The sequence below is a fragment of the Mus caroli genome, chromosome 7 (genome assembly GCF_900094665.2).
Source record: "Mus caroli chromosome 7, CAROLI_EIJ_v1.1, whole genome shotgun sequence".
In the NCBI taxonomy this organism is placed as follows: Eukaryota; Metazoa; Chordata; class Mammalia; order Rodentia; family Muridae; genus Mus; species Mus caroli.
This window is the reverse complement of record NC_034576.1, coordinates 67,520,682-67,540,170: the sequence shown is the minus strand read 5'-3', so window position 1 is coordinate 67,540,170 and position 19,489 is coordinate 67,520,682. Positions and strand designations below refer to the sequence as shown.

Genomic DNA, 19,489 nt, shown 5'->3' with positions numbered 1-19,489 from the left:
AACTTGCACTTTGGATACACAGCTTAATCCCTGCGACAGGACACACAGCCCAACTCAGATGTGTCTGCTTTCCACGCTGCCCAGTGTGTCTGGAGAGGGCACAGAAGGAACTGGGACAGCTTCTAACCCATGGCCAGAGCAGAAAGAGCTGGGCTTGTGGACTGAAGACTTAGTGCACCAAGGCCTGCCTTGGCCATTGTTGCATACATGGTCTAATGGATCTATAAGAGGCCAGTCAGCCCTAAGCCAGGAATGCGCTTCTATTGCCAGGTATCTGGGACTTTCTCTAAGCTGTGCATTCTGGGGGCTCCTGATGCTTCATGGTTCCAGCCGCCAGCAGGCATTTGGAATGTGTCTATAGAGCTTTCGTTTCCTCATCTGAAAAATGACGAGGGAAAACAAAATCACATCAGTGACAAGCACATGGGGAAGGAACGGTGTTGGTGGGAACATGGTAATACTGTACTCAGAAGATGTCTCTGGGTACATTCTGGTAGCCTCTTTATCTTGTCCGTTATTGTTGTCTTTATTGAGTGTGACCGAGAGGTGAGGTCATGGGGCAGGGCCAGGGAGATCTTAAGTGGACGTTGTAGGGAGTGGGGCAGAGGTGGGCACACAGTCAGGTAGCGCAGGCGGTATGTGCTAAGAGCTGGCCCCAAGCATAAGCCACAGAGTTGGATAGCACCACAACATGTGGGGTCTACAGGGCATTCTGGGTATGTCCAAACTCTACTCCCTGGACCCCTGCTAACCCCTGCATGACCACCCTAGCACAAGGCGCGGCCTTCTGACATCACCTCAGGCTCTCATCCTGCACCTTGGACAGCCCAGCAACCTGAAGGGGTGGAGGAGAGTGGCCATTCTGGGTGCTTATCTCAGCCACTGACAGGTAATGGATTCCGTGAAGAAGCTCTATGGATGGAATGCTGCCTGTCCACTGTACAGGTGCAACCTCCGCCGCCGCCGCCGCCGCCACAAAGATAAACCTTGATAACAAGGGTGCATCACTCTCTGTGGGCTGGGTCAGGGGACAGGGAAAGGCAGCGAGGTACATGCACTCTGTGAACAGTTAGGAGTACAGACCTTGTGTTCAGACTGTTGGCATCACAGGAAAAAGAAACACAGGGATTCTCCCTTAGCCCTGCTCCAGCCTGGTGAATCCCACCTGCCCCGAAACAACCAGAGGATCCTTGAGTGACATCTTTGTGTCCACTCCAGACCTGAAATGCACTGGGTGGCTCAGTGGTTACAGGCAGCAGCTGCAGACCCAGGATCTTATTCTCTTTTTGTATGCATGGTAAAGGTCATGGTGTGGGAACTTGCCTGAGAGGCAAGGTATCCTAGTGGTTAGGGAAAATGAGACCCTGCAGTCTCTCAGTTTAGATGGCCATTTTCCTAGACTTCCTATGCTGGGCAGGAACCTCTGACTCAGCAATGAGGCCTAGCTTTCCATTTATGATTAACATAGCAGTGAAGACCTTGGTCGTGATGACAGGTTTTAGTTCTTAGAAGCTCCTTGCTTGTATTTGGGCATCCATATCAGATCTGAAAGCTCAGATTTGGTGATGTGAGGAAGTGTGCCATGGATTGTCGATAACAGTGAACATCACAGTCCCACAAAGCCTTGGCAATTGAATCCCAATACTGGGTCCATTCCCAGGATTTCTAAGTCAGCGATTGGTTAGGGAAGAAGGCTGAGTGAGGAATTTGCATCCCTAGCAGGTCCCAGCTTCTGCTGTTACTGGGACTTTGAGAACTGGAGTAGATCACTGTGGGAAGGCCTGTGGTGAATGAAGGGATGAGAACAGAATGGACCTTAGAGGAGAATGTGGTACAGGGCCCAGAAGGGGGCAGCAGCATCAAACCCACATGGCAGGACCCAGAGGAAGGTACAGAGGGATCAGAGCAAGGTCCTCCGAGGATGGCAGACCCTAGGAAGTCAGGACGCAACTGGGCAGTTCCATCCAGGGAAGTGGGGACTGAGAAGCCAGTCTGTAGTCGTTGTGAGTTCAGTGCTGTCTCAGGCAGGAGGCGCTGCCATCTCCTGCTCCTCAGCAAGCCGTCCTGCAGCTGTTGTAGAATTACAGTTTCCTGCTACAAAGATACTTTTTTGGCTTCCCTTTGTGAGATGGTACTTGGGTTTTCCAAAGAGAGGGCTATGTGGACAGATCATGATTCCATGGACCCTTCCCTGTGGACACTGACAGGGCTGGGCTCTGCTCTGTCAGAGCTTCTGCTTGCCAGCAGGACTTGTAATTCCCTGAGTGCAGGTGTAGGCAGTCACTTCAGACTTTGAGTAGGACATTTAGTGACACACACACACACTACACAGTACACACTACACACTAGAAGGGTATTGTTTCATGTTTTATCATCAATTTTCTCTTTCCCTGAAGAACACAGTAAGCTTCAGGTTAATAAGTGGTTCTGAGATCAATATGACACTTTCAAGGCACTGAAAACTTCTCTCTTCCTTGATTTCTCTCAGAGAACTTGGGTAAGAAGGACTGAAGGTCAAAGCCGTGTCATGTTAGCTTATGTTAGCTCAGAAACCTGCCACCTTCGGTGGGTACTGACACAAACTCAATCTGCTATGGAGCAGGCCAGGTAAATGTGTAGCATGTCCCATGGCCCCCTCTCCAGACCACCTGTGTAGCAGGGACACATCTGCTGATTAAGGGCCTGCAGCCCCCTGGCCAGTTTTCTTTGATGTTCAAGTCTCAGAGCACTTTTCAATTCCACAGACATCTCTGGGGGTCCAGAAATGAGTGAAACCCATTACCGTCCTCAGAGGGAAGGCCACGCAGCCACCTGTCCCCTCCTCCAGGGTGGTCCATCTCCCTTGACCAGACATCAAAGAGCTGCCCCCTTCACAGCGTGAGAGTTTTCTCTGGGTGGGGGTGGGGGGGTAGGTTAATTGCTTGCCCCTGCAAGACAAAGGGTGTATAACCTGCCTAGCAGCACAGCACTGGTCATGGCAAGGCAAACGAGACAGAGGGATATGAGTAAAGTCACTGTAGTACACAGAAAGAAGGGGAGTGGGAGATGGCAGCCTTGGGAAGATTTTTTTTCTTTTCTTTTCTGATGCAAGGTCGCGTTCTACGTTGTCCAGGCTGGCCCTGAATGCCTGCCTCAAAGGAGCATTCCTCTTCAGCCTCCAGAATATTTGAGATGCCCAGTGTGCACCTGAGAGGATATTTTTAGTCTTTTAATGGAGGGTACTCATTCAGACCTCTTCCCTTCCTTGAGCAGCTTAGGCACAGAGGCCATTCTTCCCCAGGGCTCCAGGCTGTGCTCCTCAGGAGGTCACAGAGGTGAATCGCCAACCATGCCAGCAAAGTTACTGAGATTTTCTCACTAGAGCTCCTGACTAGACACAAGCTCACACTCCAGGGACCACTTGAAGCTGTGCTTTGTAGCCACAGCATATAAAACCATGAATCTATTGCCTTGTGGGATTAACAGTCCCTGTGATAGCAGGACAAGGACAGTTCACCTTCTCTGGGACTCTAGTGGGGAACTGCACCTGACCATCAGGATAGGGCTGAGGTATGTGGGAGACAAGAAAAGTCACCCCAGTGGAGAACACACCATACGAAACAGCGTAAAGGGTAGGTAACGTGTGCTGAAAAGTTCCACAGATCTGAGGTCAGCAAAATTGCTTCAGGGCAGGTTTTCTGACCTTGCGTATCCAACTATGATAGAAGTGCACTTGACAAACTCAGTGTCTACGTTGACCTGACCAGGAATTACTTGAGAAATTCAGACTCGGTAGCAGTATGGCTAAGAAAGGAGCCTATTGTGATACTAGAAATTATGAGAAAGGAGATGGGCAGACGTGGTATTTCTAGCTCTGACTCCTATATATTGTATGTTCAAAGAAAATGACGTCAGTGTTTTAAAACTGGCAAGCAAGTGTTTCAAAGATGACCCTGAGTAGCTAAGGCTTTCATTCTCCAGGACAGCTGACCCTTGCCCCCAAACAGTAGCTTGTCATAAATCTGGTACTCGATGTTATTCAGGTGTGAGAAACACATCACAGAAATAGAGCAGGATCCCCAGGCAGAGCTCACCACAGAGCCGATCTGCCTCAATTCCAATTGGTCTTCAGTTAAAATGACTGGTCCAAGTGACATCTCAGAACTAGCAGTGCCCATGTTTAGTCTCTTCCTTAGTTTGCTTCTGTGCTGCTTTGACAACACATCATGACCAGGCCAACTTGAAGACAGAAGACTTTTGTGGCATTCAGTTCCAGAGGGTTGAGCTCCAGTAGCAGGGAGAGAGCAGGCAGGACAGCTGAAGGGGCAAGCTCACAGCTCACATCTTGAGCTGCAAGCAGAAATCAGAGCAAGTAAAACAGAAACAGAACAAGACAGAGGGAACTAGAAGTAGTATGGTGTTTCGTCTCCAAAGCCCACCCCCAGTGACGCACTTCCTCCAGCAAGGTCACACCCCTTAAAGTTCCCCAAACAATTGGAGACCAAGTGTTCACATGCCCAAGACTATGGCAGCATTTTCACTAAAATGGCTACAGCCCAACATGCCTTGGGGAGCCCTGGACAAGTTATGTAGGAAGTTCGTCTCTCACAATCCTCACACCCCTCTTCCAGGCAGGATCCCTGTTCATGAGCTTTTATGGTTCAACTCAAATCTCAACTTAAGATTCCATATCACAAGTGTCCCCCTCTCAGCAGATGTCCTCCCTCATCATAGATGTCCTCCCTCCCCACCCTCTTTACTGTCTCTGCTGTGCTTCTGCACCAAATGGCCATTTCCCCCACCACTTTGTGCAGTGAGGTAGCCTCTGCCATCAGATTCAAATTAAGCCCCTAACACTCTACTCAGAAGTGATAGATGCACTCCCAGGAGCCATCTCTTTTCCAAACCACATTTCCTGGTGCTTGAATATGGGAGCCAGAGGGAAGTGGGGGAATATGAAACAAATCCAATTTCCTCTTGACCTTGTCCCTCTGTGGATTTTATTTCTCTTGTTTTATTTGTATTTCTTTATTGCCAAAGCTTTCTTTCTCAGGCATCAGGTTTCTATGTTTCCCTCCCTTTTTCCCTCCCCTCTTGTGTGTGTGTGGGGGGGCAGGCACAAGCGGGGATTTGATATGGGAAGAGAGTTTTTGGACTAAAATAGCCCTTTAGGCAGTTTCTTTTTTGTTATTTAGTAGAAGATTCTTCGCAGACATTTTCAGAATTGGTTCTGGGCACATCGTGAATACAGAAGGGGAAAAGGTGTGTGTAGATGCTGATGGTGGTGTGAATTCTCCCTCCCTCATCTCCCTCCCCAGTAGGACAAGCTCAGGAAGAAGAATGGCATGTGCGTCATTTGCTCCAAATCATATCAGTAGGATGAAAGGCAGCACGAGGCTGCTTTCCCCCCTGGTCTTAGCTTGATTTCCAGCTCCCCTCAACACCCCACTTCCCGGCCACCAGAACAGGGAGCAGCAGCTCACACCCTTTGTGTCAGTGCCACAGCTGGAGCTGCCTGCTCTCACCCCAGCACAGTGTGCAGAGCAGAGATGAGGAATATCAGCTCACTGATTGAAGTGGCCGGGTGACACAGGAGGCAGGAATGTAATTACCTGAGCTGGAATCGGACCAAGCCGCAGGGGCTTGCCTCGCCTTCCCCAGTCTCCTCTAGAGCTCATTACTCGCCAGTGTGTCCCCAAAGCAATTCCAAAATAACACAAGAAGTCAGATATTGTTTCCTGGGCTGGTAAAGGAGGGAGTGTGGATGGGGCATGCTATGTTTCAAGCCCAGGGCCCACGCCAGATGCCTGCAACACAGTTGGAAGAGTTATGCCTATTGGCTAGAAACTGCAGCATGCATGATAAGGGCAAGGTAAGATGAGGCAGGAAGCTAGGGGGCTCAGCCTTCTGAGTCCTGTTTCCTGGAGTTCTCCCCAGGTCAGAGTCTCCATGGCTTCAACTTGAGGAGAACTCTCCAAGTCCACACTCCACCGAGTAAGGGTGGATCTTAATGGGATCATCACTGTCATGATGTGGGCCGCCAATTGGACTAGCACCCACCCCGTGTGCACCTAGACTCAGTCAGGAGAGTAGCCTAGGCACTTCTTCTCATCCCATCTGCAAGGGAACAAAGGGAAGAAAAGGCAGAAGCAGGTCAAGGAAAGGCTATAAGGCTACTTGGTGCCTTCGTTAGGTTTCCATCACTGTGAAGAGACACTGAGACCAAGGTAGCTCCATTTCATTGGGTCTGGCTTACAATTTCAGAGGTTCAGTACTTCATACATCATGGCAAGAAGTATGGTAGTATCCAGGCAGACACGGTGCTGGAGGAGCTGAGAGTTCTACATCTTGATCTGAAGGCAGCAGCAGAAGTCTTCTACATCTTCTGCAGGCAGCTAGGAGGAGGATCTCTGTTCCACACTGGGCTGAGCTTGAGCATAGGAGCCTCAAAGCCCACCCACAGAGTGATGAACTTCCTCCAACAAGGCCACATCCACTCTAACAAGGCCACACCTCCTAGTAGCATCACTTCCTATGGGCAGGGCATATTCCAACTACCAGACTTGGGATGTGATCATTATTCACCCAGTGCTCATCCCATGCCCTGGTCATTCATGCTGCTGTGAACTAAGTCAGGTCCCATGGCCATTCATCCCATGGTTTTATTCTTTCTGGAGCCACAAGAAAAGAGAATGAAAGAAGGTAGTTGGAAAGGCACGGAGGACTGGCTGTCCTAAGTCTCAGCATGACAAGGAAGACTCCTCTGTGACCTTTTGTCTTAGCTACAGTTCCTATTGCTGTGATGAAACATCATGGCCAAAAGCAAGTCAGGGAAGAATGGGTTTATTTGGATTACACTTACATACCACTGTTCTTCATCAAAAGATGTCAGGAACTAAAGCAGGATAGAAACCCGGAGGCCGGAGCTGATGCAGAAGCCATGGAGGAGTGCTGCTTACTGGCATGCTCGCCATGGTTTGCTCCCCATTGCTTGCTCAGAGTGCTTTCTTATAAAACCCAGGGCCACCATCCTAGGGATGGCCACACCCACAATGGGCTGGGCCCTCCCCCATCAACCACCAATGGTAAAAAAAATGTTCTACAGGCTGGCCCACAGCCAAATCTAATGGATGTATTTTTTCAATGTGGGTTCTCTCCTCTCAGATGACTCTAGGCTCTGTCAGGTTGACAGAAAGTTACCCAACACTATATGGTTCCATATAGTGCCCTGGTGGAAGGTGAGTAGGCTTAGAGTAGCCAGGGACATGGGCTTTGATCTTAGCAATGATGACCTGCACTCTCTCATTTCTCACACCCCACCCCATAGTTTAGGTGAGAAGAAAGAAGTGTATGTATATATGCCTCCAAGCCTCTCCAGGTGAGCCTTAAAGCGAACCTGTACAGTTTTTCCTCGGAGGATTTGTTCCAGGATCCCCACTCCCATCTCCCAGATATGAAAATCCATAGATGCTCGGATCCCTCATGTAAACCGGACTGCTGTCTGCACAGAATCTACCTGTGTCCTTTCCTGTACTTTACACCCAACTGGATGTGTCCACATGCTCTCAGCACAGTACATGGTGCAGGGAGACCTCTATTTCACCCTTTGGAACTTTCCGGAAAGTTTTTCCCTGATCACTTGGAATTTGAGGGCCTGAAGGGCTGACTGTGTGGCTGGTGGCTGCCCGGGTGTTCTCCTGAGCAAGGGTAATACTTTGTGTTTCTCACCGTAGGTTGCAAGTGTTGATCACCAGGTGGTTGACTCCAGCTCTGGGGACCCAAACACTGCTGCTGACTTCAGCACTCCAGGTATTCATCTCTCTCTCAGTTCAAAGCACTGCTTGTGTGTTTTCCAAGATATGGATTTTCTCCTGCTTCCTGCCCCTGTCCCTGCCTCCTGCCTCTTCCTGCTCCCTCCTCTCTAGCTCGGACTCTGTAACATGGAGTCTTAGCCACAGTGTTCTTCCCTAACCTATATCATAAGCTGTGTTGTGGTAGAGCTCACCCTCCTTCTGGGCTGTATTTTGTCGCCTCTTCCCTCCATGTCCTTCCTCCTTCATTTTAGATGTGAATATGAAGAAAAAGTTCTACTCAACTTGAGGTCCACCCTCTCGGGAACAAAAAGGAATTTCTAGACAGTCACTGGCTGCTGCTGATTTGACTCGGGCTTCTTTTTGACTTTATGGTGGTAGAAAAGTCACATGCTGTTCAGTAGAAACTGCTTTCAATGCTAAGATCTTATATTTTCATAAATTGCATGACTTAACAGCACACTCCTAGGAAAGAGACTTTGCCTTAAACTTCGCATTGTGCTCAACCATAGGCTGCTGTGTATGTTCTAAGCATGTTGAAGGCAGATGAGGCTGAATTGTGATGCTCGGGAGATTTGCTACATCTGTCTCCCACTTGCAGAGACCACAACTTGATGAGGCTACTGTGACTGGGCTCCTTCCTCAACAGGAAACAAGCTAGACTAAGGGGCTTCCAAGGACAAAGCTGGCCAGGGGATAAACTGGAAGTCATGAACTTGATAGTTCTGAAGGGCAAATATGAAAGGGCAGATTCCTAAACACATTGGAACCTCCATGGCACTGAGCTGGGAGGAAGAAGTCAGAAAGCAGATGTACCTCCACATCAGAGGGAATGAGAGGATAGGGATTCAGAGAACCCCTTTATTGGGGGATTCGATCTACACTCATAGGTACAGCCTATTTGGAAAGCAAAGTCATATAATTCATCCCATCTCATGACTAACCACAATTAATCCTTGACTCTAACACAAAGTTAACATCTAAAGAGAAACAGAAAGAAACCCCAAGTTTCTGCAGTCATGGAATTCAGAAGTGATTGTATCTCTCCTCTGGTCACTCCAAGGAGCCAGCAAAAGCTTCCCTGGGCCCCACAGTTCCCAACCACAAGATGCCTACACACATTACAAGTTCTTGGGAAAATATGATTAAAAGAGTGGACCCCTTTTCTGGATTTTACACAAGGGTAGATAGAGTTGGGCAGACGGATCTGGGTATTCCTTGCTCAGGACCTGATCAGTGAACTCTGGAGGTGACCATAAGACCAAGGGGTAATTTTAGCACCCAGTTGTCTGGTGGTGATACAAGCACTAGGAGCTTTGTATTTAATACCTTGGAGGCCTGCAGGCCAGGAGACATAATGGTTGAAAAGATACCATTGCACAGGTAATTGCTATACCACAATGAGGTTGGATCAAAGTCTTTTTTCTATTGTTTTTTTCTTATGTATGTCCAGTTGCTCCAGCCCATTTTTTCCTCTTGTACTTTATGAGGGTGTATCTCTGGAGTAGATACACCTTTATGAGGGTGTATCTCTGGAGTAGTCCTATGTGAGGCCATGGGTTCAACTCCCATATTGGAAAGAAAAAAATAACCAGTTCAGTGGACATAATTATGAAGGTTTGTCTCTGGATTCTCTATTCTGTTACCATGCATTACTGTTCATGACAACAGTCCTTGAGTGGGCTGAAAAATCTGGAAGGATATCATCCCCATGTTATTGTTTAATGCAAGATGGTTCAGTGCTACGGCCTGTGATTTTCCATGTGCATTTCCGAATGAGTTATCTCTACCTTCAAAAACCATTGCTGGGATTCTATACGAACCAAACTAAACCCATAGACCAATCTGGAGAGGCTCTGCTCGCCTACACTGAGCATTCCAGTCCATGACTTCTGCCCCATTCCCAGGACTACTCTTGGTTTCTTTTAATTCCTCTTGATAATGTTTAGCCTCTAGATACTTAGTGTCCATAGTTTGTTAGGTACACAGTCATCCCTCGACATCTCTGGAGGACAGGTTTCAGGTCACTTTTCAGTTGTCAAAACCCAAAGATACAAGGGCTTTGAGTCCCTTGCATAAGATGACAGAATACTTACATGCAACACATGCATGTCCTCTAATGTGATCTCTAGAGTACTTATCAGTGTTTTGTAATGGTTCTCCAGTGTGGTTTGGGGACAATAAAACAAAGTATGTACGTGGTAAGCAGAGACACAAAAAGTTTCCAAGCCACACTTGGTTGAATGGATGGATGCAGAACTCATGCACACAGAGTCAGCTGTATGCCTCAGAACTTCCTTGTCTTCGCTGAGGAGCAATGTAGCATTTGGGATTTCCAGGTCCCCTGGTCATTGTTATTGAGTGTGATGCGATGGTGTGATAGAATGTGATTCACTCATATGCTGACCTTGTCACTTGTTACTATGTAGATCTTGATGTTCAGTTTCACAGTTCTTCATAGATTCTCGTTGGTTTTAAACTATTGTGAATAATGTCACAGTGATGAGGATTGGACATTGGCAAGACCACAGGGAACCCTATTCTTCCCTGGCATCTTATAAAGCAGCCTGCCATTTGAGGGCTCTTTATCTAGAATCCATGTTTACGTTGTTAGATGAAGCAATCCACACTTCTGGGAGCGCACTGGGGTCTAACATAAGGAAAAGAACTCTATAAAAATGAAAGTGTTTTCATTCTTCCTAATTGTGAAAACCTGGGGGAACAGTGGAGACCTTTAATGAGAGTCCTAAAAAATAGGTAGCATGTGCTAGATACATTATTCTACATTAATTAAGAAAATATGAGTGGGTTTTCGGGTGAAAAATTGGAAGTCCATTAGGACCATAACTGTCATAAAAACAGGCATGCTTTGATACCCTGGCAACAGCAGGGAAAAACAGTCACCAGTCTTGGGCTGGGAGCTTTCTCAGTGTCTACTGTAATTTTGTGTTTCCAGTAATTATATATATTCAGAGCAAAGTCACACTTGCCTGTCTGTGACTTGATTATGTTGGCACTGATGATAAAAAAGATTAGATTGAGAAGAGTTAGGAGGTATAAATCGAAACTATCTAAAATATGTTTTCTGGTGTTGGGCTAGAGAGATGGCACATCAGTTAAGGACACACACTGCTCTTGCAGAGGACCCATGCTCAGTTCCTAGAACCCATATCTGCTGATGTATAACTGTCACTGCAGCTCCTGGGGATCTGATGCCTCAGGCTCTAGGTACCCATAGTCAAATGCACAGTGCCCCCCAACACATACGCACTTAAATCTCTTCCAAAAAGGTGAACACACACACACACACACACACACACACACACACACACACACTGGTAGCAGTATTTGTGTTTGAGGCAGGGCCTTGCACATTCTAGGCAAGCATTCTAAAATGATCTATACCCTCAGTGTTCTTGTTACTTCTTATTTTAAGACAGCTTTTCCCTAAGTTGCCTAGGATGAGCTAGAAAATTACTTTAGTCCAGACAGGCCTTGATCATGAAGCCTTCCTGCCTCAAGCCTCTTCTGCAGCAGGGATCACAGGCCTGTACCATACAGCTCAGCTTATCCAAGATGATTTTGGTATACCACTGTGTAGTTCCCTAGGGGATAACTAGCTGAGGTTGGTTGGGGTTAGTAACTGCACTTTCTGTCTTTGAAGTTTTCTGATATGATAAATTATTGCTTCTTTTTTTTTTTTTATGCACTCTTTTCATCTCTGAGCATTTGTCAAATTATGTCCAGTAATAAATTCCTGGAAGCAACTGCTAAGTCCAAGGGAGCATGTATTTTAAGTGTTAATAGAGCAGTCAAATTGCACTGTAGAAAAGTCACACCCACTAGTGAGAACCAGAATACCTTCACTGCCGATGAGTTCTCTTGCCCTTCCAAGGGGGTAACCACTCTCCAGCCTTGGCTTAGAGCGACTTCTTACAGGTCTGCTGCCCATGTGTATATCTGGATTTGATTCATTTCTTTCATTTGAAGCGTTTTCTTTTTTAGAAGATATTTTGGGACTAGATTCATAAGAAAAAGTGCTTATTAAATCAAGTCATGAGAAAATGTGTAAGGCCAAGACCTTCCTAGTTAAGGCAGGAATCTCAGTCTCTGCTTTGCTTCCACTGGTACCACACTTATTATGCAAGCACACAACTTGCATAACAATTTTTATTTATTCTTCTCATACAACACATCCAGAGCACGTCTTCCCCTCCCTCCACTTCTCCCAGGCCCCAAATTTCCCCTCTCCCACAGATTCACAACCCCTACACCCACCCACCCCCACACCCACCCCTATTGTCTTCTCCAAGAAAACAGCAGGTCTCCCAGGGACATCAGCTGAACGGAGCACAGCAACAGACAATAAGACACAAGCCCTCACATCAAGGCTGGACAAGGCAACTCAGCAGGAGCAAAAGGATTCCCAAAGCAGGCAAAGATTCAGAGACACCCTACTCCCACTGTCTGCAGTCTCCCCAAACACCAAGTCAACAACCCTAACAGCTATGCAGAAGACCTAACACAGACCCATGCAGGCTCTGTGATTGCCACTTCAGTCTCTGTGAGCCTCCATGAGCCCTACTGAGTTGAAGCCATGGGCTTCGTTTTTCTTTCTTCCCTTTACAGTTTCTATCATAACAATGAAGTCTCTGCCTCTAGCTGCAGATCTACTATTGTGAATTTCCTTCTGCTGATTTTATAACCTCGAAAAAGAAGGGTTAATTATCCTGAAGTCTGTTTGTATATGATGTATGTAGTACCATTTATGTTTTTCAAAGGGCCACCAATTGTCTCCAACTTTTTATATAGGGGTTGTAGTGGTTAGCTAGGCATGCCTTAGAATCTTCCGCTTAGCTCTACCTCTTGGCAGTTTAGACCCTCCTCCCTTCTCTGGGCTGCCTCAAGAGTAGCAGTGAGAACTGAGTGGTAGGGGGCTAAAAGGCTCAACCTAGGGCAAGGTCATGGACACAAGGGAGCCTGGAGCATGGATTGGGCCCGGTGGAAAGAGAAGGGAGGAGCAAAGCTCGAAACTTCCAACCATTGATTGGATTCAGGCTGCTGCGATGGGGCAAGTGTACCTCGGGCAGGTCCTCACCTTGCAGTATCTGCTACTAGACTGAGTCAATGGGCTGCCGGTGTGTCTAGGATGCCCATGGATTAAACAGCCTCTGGTGCAGCCTGCAGGCTTCTGGCCTCCTCCCAATGGGAAAGAGGCACAGACCTGACAAGCTTCGCTGGTCCACAGTGCTGGTGCTCACCATTTAGTGCTCATCCAAGTCCATCTAAGGCTTGAATGGCTAACTGTAATGTGTGTGCGTGTGTGTGTGTGTGTGTGTGTGTGTGTGAAATCTAACTGTAATATATATTCTGATATATATATATATATATATATCAGAATGTGTATTGTAATACACATACCCCACACAGACAGACAGACAGACGGTGGTTTGGGGGCAGGCAGCTGGCTGTTTCGGGATCCAGGTACCTTTGTCATCTCTTATCTAACACTGTGCTTATTTTCTTGCAGTGCCTGCAAGTAGCACGAGTCTCCCAACATCAGAGGGTGCCACCTCACTGGGCCCAAGCCACCCATCCCCTGATGGCACTTTAGACACCCCAACGCCCCTTCTACCCACTCCAGTCCCTCACCACATGTCTCCAGAGGCAGCCAGCTTGAGCACACAGGCACAACCAAGCCCAGGACGTGTGGCCCGCTCAGTCAGCGACCCCACCTCCTGCACATCGAGCGAAGCAGGTATGGCTCAATTGGATCCTCAGGGTGAACCCAACTTATAAAGCAAGTGACCTCTGACACTTGGGGCCCAGGTGTTGGTTCCTGGGGACATGTCATCTGAATGTTTGAAGACCGTGAGATGGAGTGGGGTAGACAGCCTTGGGCCCTTGCTGTGTTCCCAGGGAGGAAGGATTCAAGAATGCAGGGCAATGAGATCTCAGCAGGTGACCATCAGCTCCAACATGAGCATATGCACTGAGCCACATGCATGATTTGAGGTCCAGGTCAGAGTAGGTGACCAAGGGTGACTCCTGTGTGTAGGTTGCTCTGTCCTCTGCCCTGAGTGTGTTCATTCAACACTTCATAGCCTCAGCCACCAGCTGTTTTTATTTTCCTTTGTGGTTACAAATGAGCACTGTCCAGGACTACAAGATCTCTGTGGCCAGCTGCCCAGGGACGCATATGCCACACCAGCTTCCTTGGGACTCTTGTGTGCCTGAGGCTGGAGAATGTTATTGGGAGTAATTTTAACCAATAATGACTGGCTAATGGTCTTTGACTCTGACCATATCATAGTAAAAAGTCTTCTGATATGGATTTGAAAGAACCCAAGGGAGGTGCCAGCCTCACCTCAGTGGTTGTGTACAGCTGAACACCAAGCAGCCTAGGGTCTGAACATGCTAAGCAAGAGCAGAGTCTTTGGAAGAAACCAGAAGAGTGTCGGAGGGCCAGCCTCTTCCTGGTTGAAACATCAGATTTTGCATTATCTGTAGATTTGGGGAAAGACATTCCTCAACCCCTTGCACCTCCCATGGAGAAAGTACAACTGAAATCTGGAGTGCTCTCTTTCTAATTTATGTGGAGCCACAGAGCTTCCCTTCCTTCTGCCCCCAAGAGCAGCATGTGGGCTTTTGTGTCCACTCCCACTTATGGAACTTTGAGAATCACGTATGATTGGAGGGACTCAGGATATCGTTCTTTAGCATGTCCCTCCCAGTGGAATTCATGGTCTGTGACAAACAATCACAGAGATGGAATGAGTGAGGGTTGGTCACCATGCCTGAGGTCCACAGAGCAGCCTGTCACTTCAGCTTCCTCTTAGATCAGATTGCTATTATTATGTGTGTTGAAGGTATGTGCCTTCTAGGTCCCCAGAGAGAGAACCCCAGAATTGGAGGGTATTCACAGGCACCTACTGGGCTCCTGTGTGAGCTGGACCTGAAAAACTACAAGGCAGCTTCCCTTTATCTACCTGTGTCTGCTTCTCTGCCATCTAACATACTGCTCAGCCCTAAGCAGCTGGTGAATTTTCCCAGTAATCCGTTCTGCCCCTTCCTGTGGGAAGTGGCCGTTCTTCTGGTTGAGGTGCAGTCAGGATCATGTTGGGCTGTTCTGGGGAGAGCTGAGACACTCCTCAACCATATTGACATCTGCTTACTGTGAAGGGCGATGGGAGTTAGGGGAGGCTGACTAGTGGTTGCTTGTTGCCTCTGCATTCAGCTGCTCCAACTGTGGACCCAGAATGTGATTCCTAACTCAATGTAATCCCACCAAACCTGTAACTAACAGCATACATATGGCTTAACTTACATTTAGTTCTGTTTTGAGACAGTATCATGTTAGGTCGTCCAAACCGACCTCAAGTTCCTGTCTTGGAGTGCTAGGATTGGATCTTGCCCACTACCACCCACAGGACCCCAGAATGGACCACCCAGAGCATGTCTGTTTTAAGTGGCATTGTTCTGCAAACTGGTTTTCAATAGGATCCTTGGTCAGTGGACCATATCTCACTATCCAAAGATCTCCCTAGTTCTTGGAGCCATTTAACCGGTATGTGTCCTAATTTTGAGGTAGAGTGCCATTGTGACATCAGATGGGAACCAGACTCATTTCTCTAGGCCTGGACTAAAGGATATTGGGGGAAGGACTGTGGATAGAGGCTGCTGTCCCCACACACATAGTGGGGGATCTCACTGCCATGCTGCCACCTCAGCTGTAGTCTTAAATCAGATTGTCTCTAGATGTTCCTACTCTACTCTCTGTAAGCCATCAGACCACAAAGGATGGAGGTCATAGAGTTGGAGAAGGCTGCAAAGAGAGCTCAGGGTCCCCCACCAGTCCTTCTCATAGGCCCACCACTCATTTCACCTCACTTCAACCCTTTGAGGTCAACAGGAAATTCACGCCAGGCTGACAGGAAATTAAGTGACCCAGGGAACAAGGTCACACGCAGTGGTAGCAACTCTCCCCTGGTACACTTGTGTTTGTTTGTTTGTTTGTTTGTTTCCTGGAACTTCGGTTTCATTCAATTCACGGTTGTATTCAGATTGCCTCTTTCACTTTGATTTCCAGTCTCCACATCACGGCCAGCCATGGCTGCCTGTCAGCACCAGCACTCATCCACTGGTGACCCAGATACCTGGAAAATGGGCCAAGGGACCAAGCCAGAGACCTTACAGACCGTCTCCAAAGAGCGGCCACACTCTTTAGTGGAGAGCAAGGCCTATGCAGACACCAGGGTTCTGGTGGCTAAGTTTTTGGAACACACACACTGCAGCCTCCCTACAGAGGTACGACATGTGGTGGGCACCATACGATCAACAGCCACCTCGGAGGAGCCCAGGGTGGAGGAGGCCATCTTTGGTGCTGGCGTCCTGGACCAGCTGTGAAGCTGCTATGGGCCTGGATGTGGACACTGATAAGCCTGCAAAGTCTGGTCCTGCAAGATGCCACCGTGCTTGGTAGAGAAAGGCCTTTGGCCTGCTGGGTCAAGAACATCCAGGATATCCAGGAAGCTCGCTGGTGGCTTGGGCAAGGAACTGTTACTCTTTCTCCCATCAGTTGTCTTCCTGGGGACTGTTTGTCGCCTGTCCCACTAACTCAGAGATATTTCTCTCCTGCCCTTAGTGAGCTCTGGTTGCTTCAGGGGCATAACACCTCTTGAACTGAAGAATGTGATGGGAATACCAATTCTGGGACAGGGGACACTTGTGGAACACAAAGACACTGCATCTGTCCCAAGTCAAGGCCTTTAACACTCGATGCTCCTCTGTGCCTGGTTTGGTTCAGTGTTAAGATTAGAGAGTAGCAGTGGCAATGGAGTCCTGTGGCTGCTATCACTCTGCAATGACACCTTTATCAGATTCTGACCCATTACTTCCTCTCAAAGGTCATGCTAGCACAGCCTGGGACCACCTTCTCGCCCACCGGGCTATCATGCAAATAAATCAATGAAAGCTTTCCTACATACTCTTGGGAAGCAAGCACGTGTCACAGGGGCTTGAAATGCCCACCTCCTCGTGTGTACTGGGCCTCCCCATTAGGCCTCTGTCTGTGGGCTGCTATCCCCAACTCCTCTCTAGGTTCCTCCCCCACAGTCTCCCATCCTTGAACCACAGCAAATACTTGTTACTTGTGTTTTAACAATAAGCTCCCTTCTCTTCCCTTGGAGGACTTCCCCTTGTATCTGACCTCACCTAGTTGTGCTGGGTAGGTCACAGTCTGGGCTAGGAAGCTACTGTCTGCTATATGTGCACCTCCGGCTTAGGCAAGCCTCTCTCATGACCCAGAGTTGTCCCTGCTCAACTCAGGTGGCAACAGGCACACTTGTGTTGAAGGATGCAAATGGTCAATGCCTTATTTCTAGGAGAATGCCAATGGTGGACATCCAGAAGCAAGGCAAACCCAGCTTAGGCACAACCAGGTGGCTTGGGGCAAAATGGCCACCCAAGACATTCTTGGCTGTTTCAGACCACATTTTCTGGCAAGATCAACAGCAACCACTTCTCAGCAATGGGTCTGGAGCAGCACTGCTTGAAAGCACTTCCTGCAAAAGCCAGAAACGCCCACATCTGCTTCCCCCACAGCAGCAGGTATAATCAAGGGCAATCACTGCACCACCATGGGCCTGTGAGCCTCAATATAGGCACAGAAGCCCTCAGTCTGTGGGTGGACCAGAGTGTTCCTTCCATTGTTCAGTGGCCAGCTGGTAGGTATAGGATGCTCTTCTCTCCATCTTGCCTGCCCTTGCCTGTCCTTCATCCTCTACTACCCTGATTCAGTCCCCCCCACCCCAAATTCCCTGTAGCCACTATGCTGAAGACCTCTGTGTGTTTGGAAGTTGTGGGACTTCAGCCCACACATGGCCTTGGAAAACCCCTAGCAGCCATCAGTTAGTTCTCCACGCCCCGATGGCTTTACCATTGCCATAATCTGTTGCCTTTGTGAGGTTAGCAAGCTGGAAAATATAAATTGGGCATTTGACAGTAGCCTTGCCTTTTCCACAGGAGACATGATAGAGATGAATATTTGAGCACTTTATTCAGACTATAAAATTCTCTAATTTTCCCTCAAGTGAGGACTTTGAAAATCCCCCATGAGAAAATCCCTTTCAGTAGAGTGGCTTGCCCCAAGCTTCATAGCACGAAGTACTTTCATGCCTGGCTGCTGGGCTTTCTCACCACTTCAGAGATGAGGGGAAGGGAGGTAGCAAGAGGGTGTCGCCTGATTGGAGGGGCCATGCAGCAGTGTGCTTAAACACTTGTGGATCTCAGAACAAGCTATGATCCAAGAGAAGCCAGGACCAACCCCATCCCAACTGACCCAAGCTCGGAGGTATTTTCATAGTGTGGCCAGGGTGACCAGTTTCTGGATACAGCACAGGACACTGTGGCTTTCCTGCTGCCTCTTTACAGATGGCCCTCAACTATCATGGGCACTCCTGCCTCAAGTTGCACCTCTTCTCAGGTGCAGACTAACACTACGACCGAGAAGCCCCGAGTCCCAGACATTCTCAAGGAAGTGATACACAAAAACCATCCTAGCTAGGTTATGAGATGGCTCCCCTGACAGGCTTATAAGATGGATAAAGAAACTACAGCACTTCATGCTATTGGGTGGGTGTTTAATGACAGATATGTCTTTGTTTACCTTCTCTGGGCCCCAGATGGACCAAGAGGGCATTAAAAATGCCCAAGCTCCAGGCTTCCAGGAAGCCAGAGGTACTGGTAACAGCCACTAGACAACAGTCTTGCAATTTGACTTGTCTGTTCTGGGTTCCTTAACCCTGCCTCTGTGGTGAGCTAGTGCTAAGAACCCCAGGCAGTTATGTGGGTCCCTTGCAGAAGCAAAGCTGTCTTTCTTTACATTGCCTATACAACCTTCCATCTTGGAAGGTCTGTCCCTGCTTCTTGTGTTGATATCTTAACTGGGTCCAATAGTAACCATTTGGGAGGAGATGCTATCATGCCTGGCTCGCCAAGCCCTGGGCCCCCAGAACTCCCCCCCCAAAAAAAATCAGTATCTTCTAGGACATCCCTTGACTCTGCTTGGGGGCAGGAAGATGCTGATGATGTGAACCCACAATGGGCAGCAACTCTACTGTGAAGAAGGCTGGAGGCTTCATGACAAGGACTCAAGTCTCCTTCCCAGGGAGGCCCTAGTAGAATTTGAAATGCTTGCAATCAGCCCTGGAGTGGAAAGCTCATTTTGGGTCTTCTCTCCCCCACCCCATGCGGCTGTGTCAGCCCACAGCTGCTGCTGAGGCAGAGTTTATAGGAAGTTGTTTCCAGGCCACCAGAGACCTGTTCGTACAACTGGAAAGGTTGTATTTATTTAATGTACCTCAAGGTGTTTTAATAATGATCAGTGTTTTAATAAAAAGTATTTCTGGTCTCTGAGTTCTAACTGGGACTAAGAGGGTCCTGGGGGTGCTGGATCTGGGGGAGCAAGAAGCTGCCACAGCTACCCACGAGGTGCTGCCCAGTTCCAGGAGCTGAGGTGAGAAGGCAGCTCCCGATGTTCACAGGTCCAAACCACAGCTGCCCCTCTGTGGACCTGACACTCAAGGGGACCTGGAAGATGGTCCTATATTCCAAAGTGTTCCAGTTAAGGCTCTGAGAGATGTGCACCAGGGACTGGGTAAAGAGCTTGCTTGCTGGACAAGCATAAGGATCTGCGTTTG

General features: G+C 48.2%; 1 protein-coding gene across 1 annotated transcript in view; it reads left to right on the top strand.

Moving 5' to 3' along the window:
• Nucleotides 1-19,200, top strand: part of Fam189a1 (family with sequence similarity 189 member A1) — a 401,022-nt gene extending 381,822 nt beyond the window's left edge. Inside the window, exons 8-10 of the mRNA XM_021167781.1 lie at nucleotides 7,713-7,788; nucleotides 13,321-13,548; nucleotides 15,880-19,200. Coding sequence (XP_021023440.1) covers nucleotides 7,713-7,788; nucleotides 13,321-13,548; nucleotides 15,880-16,196 — 621 coding nt within the window. The 3' untranslated portion in view covers nucleotides 16,197-19,200. The remainder of the gene's footprint in view (nucleotides 1-7,712; nucleotides 7,789-13,320; nucleotides 13,549-15,879) is intronic.
• Nucleotides 19,201-19,489: the final 289 nt, after the last annotated feature.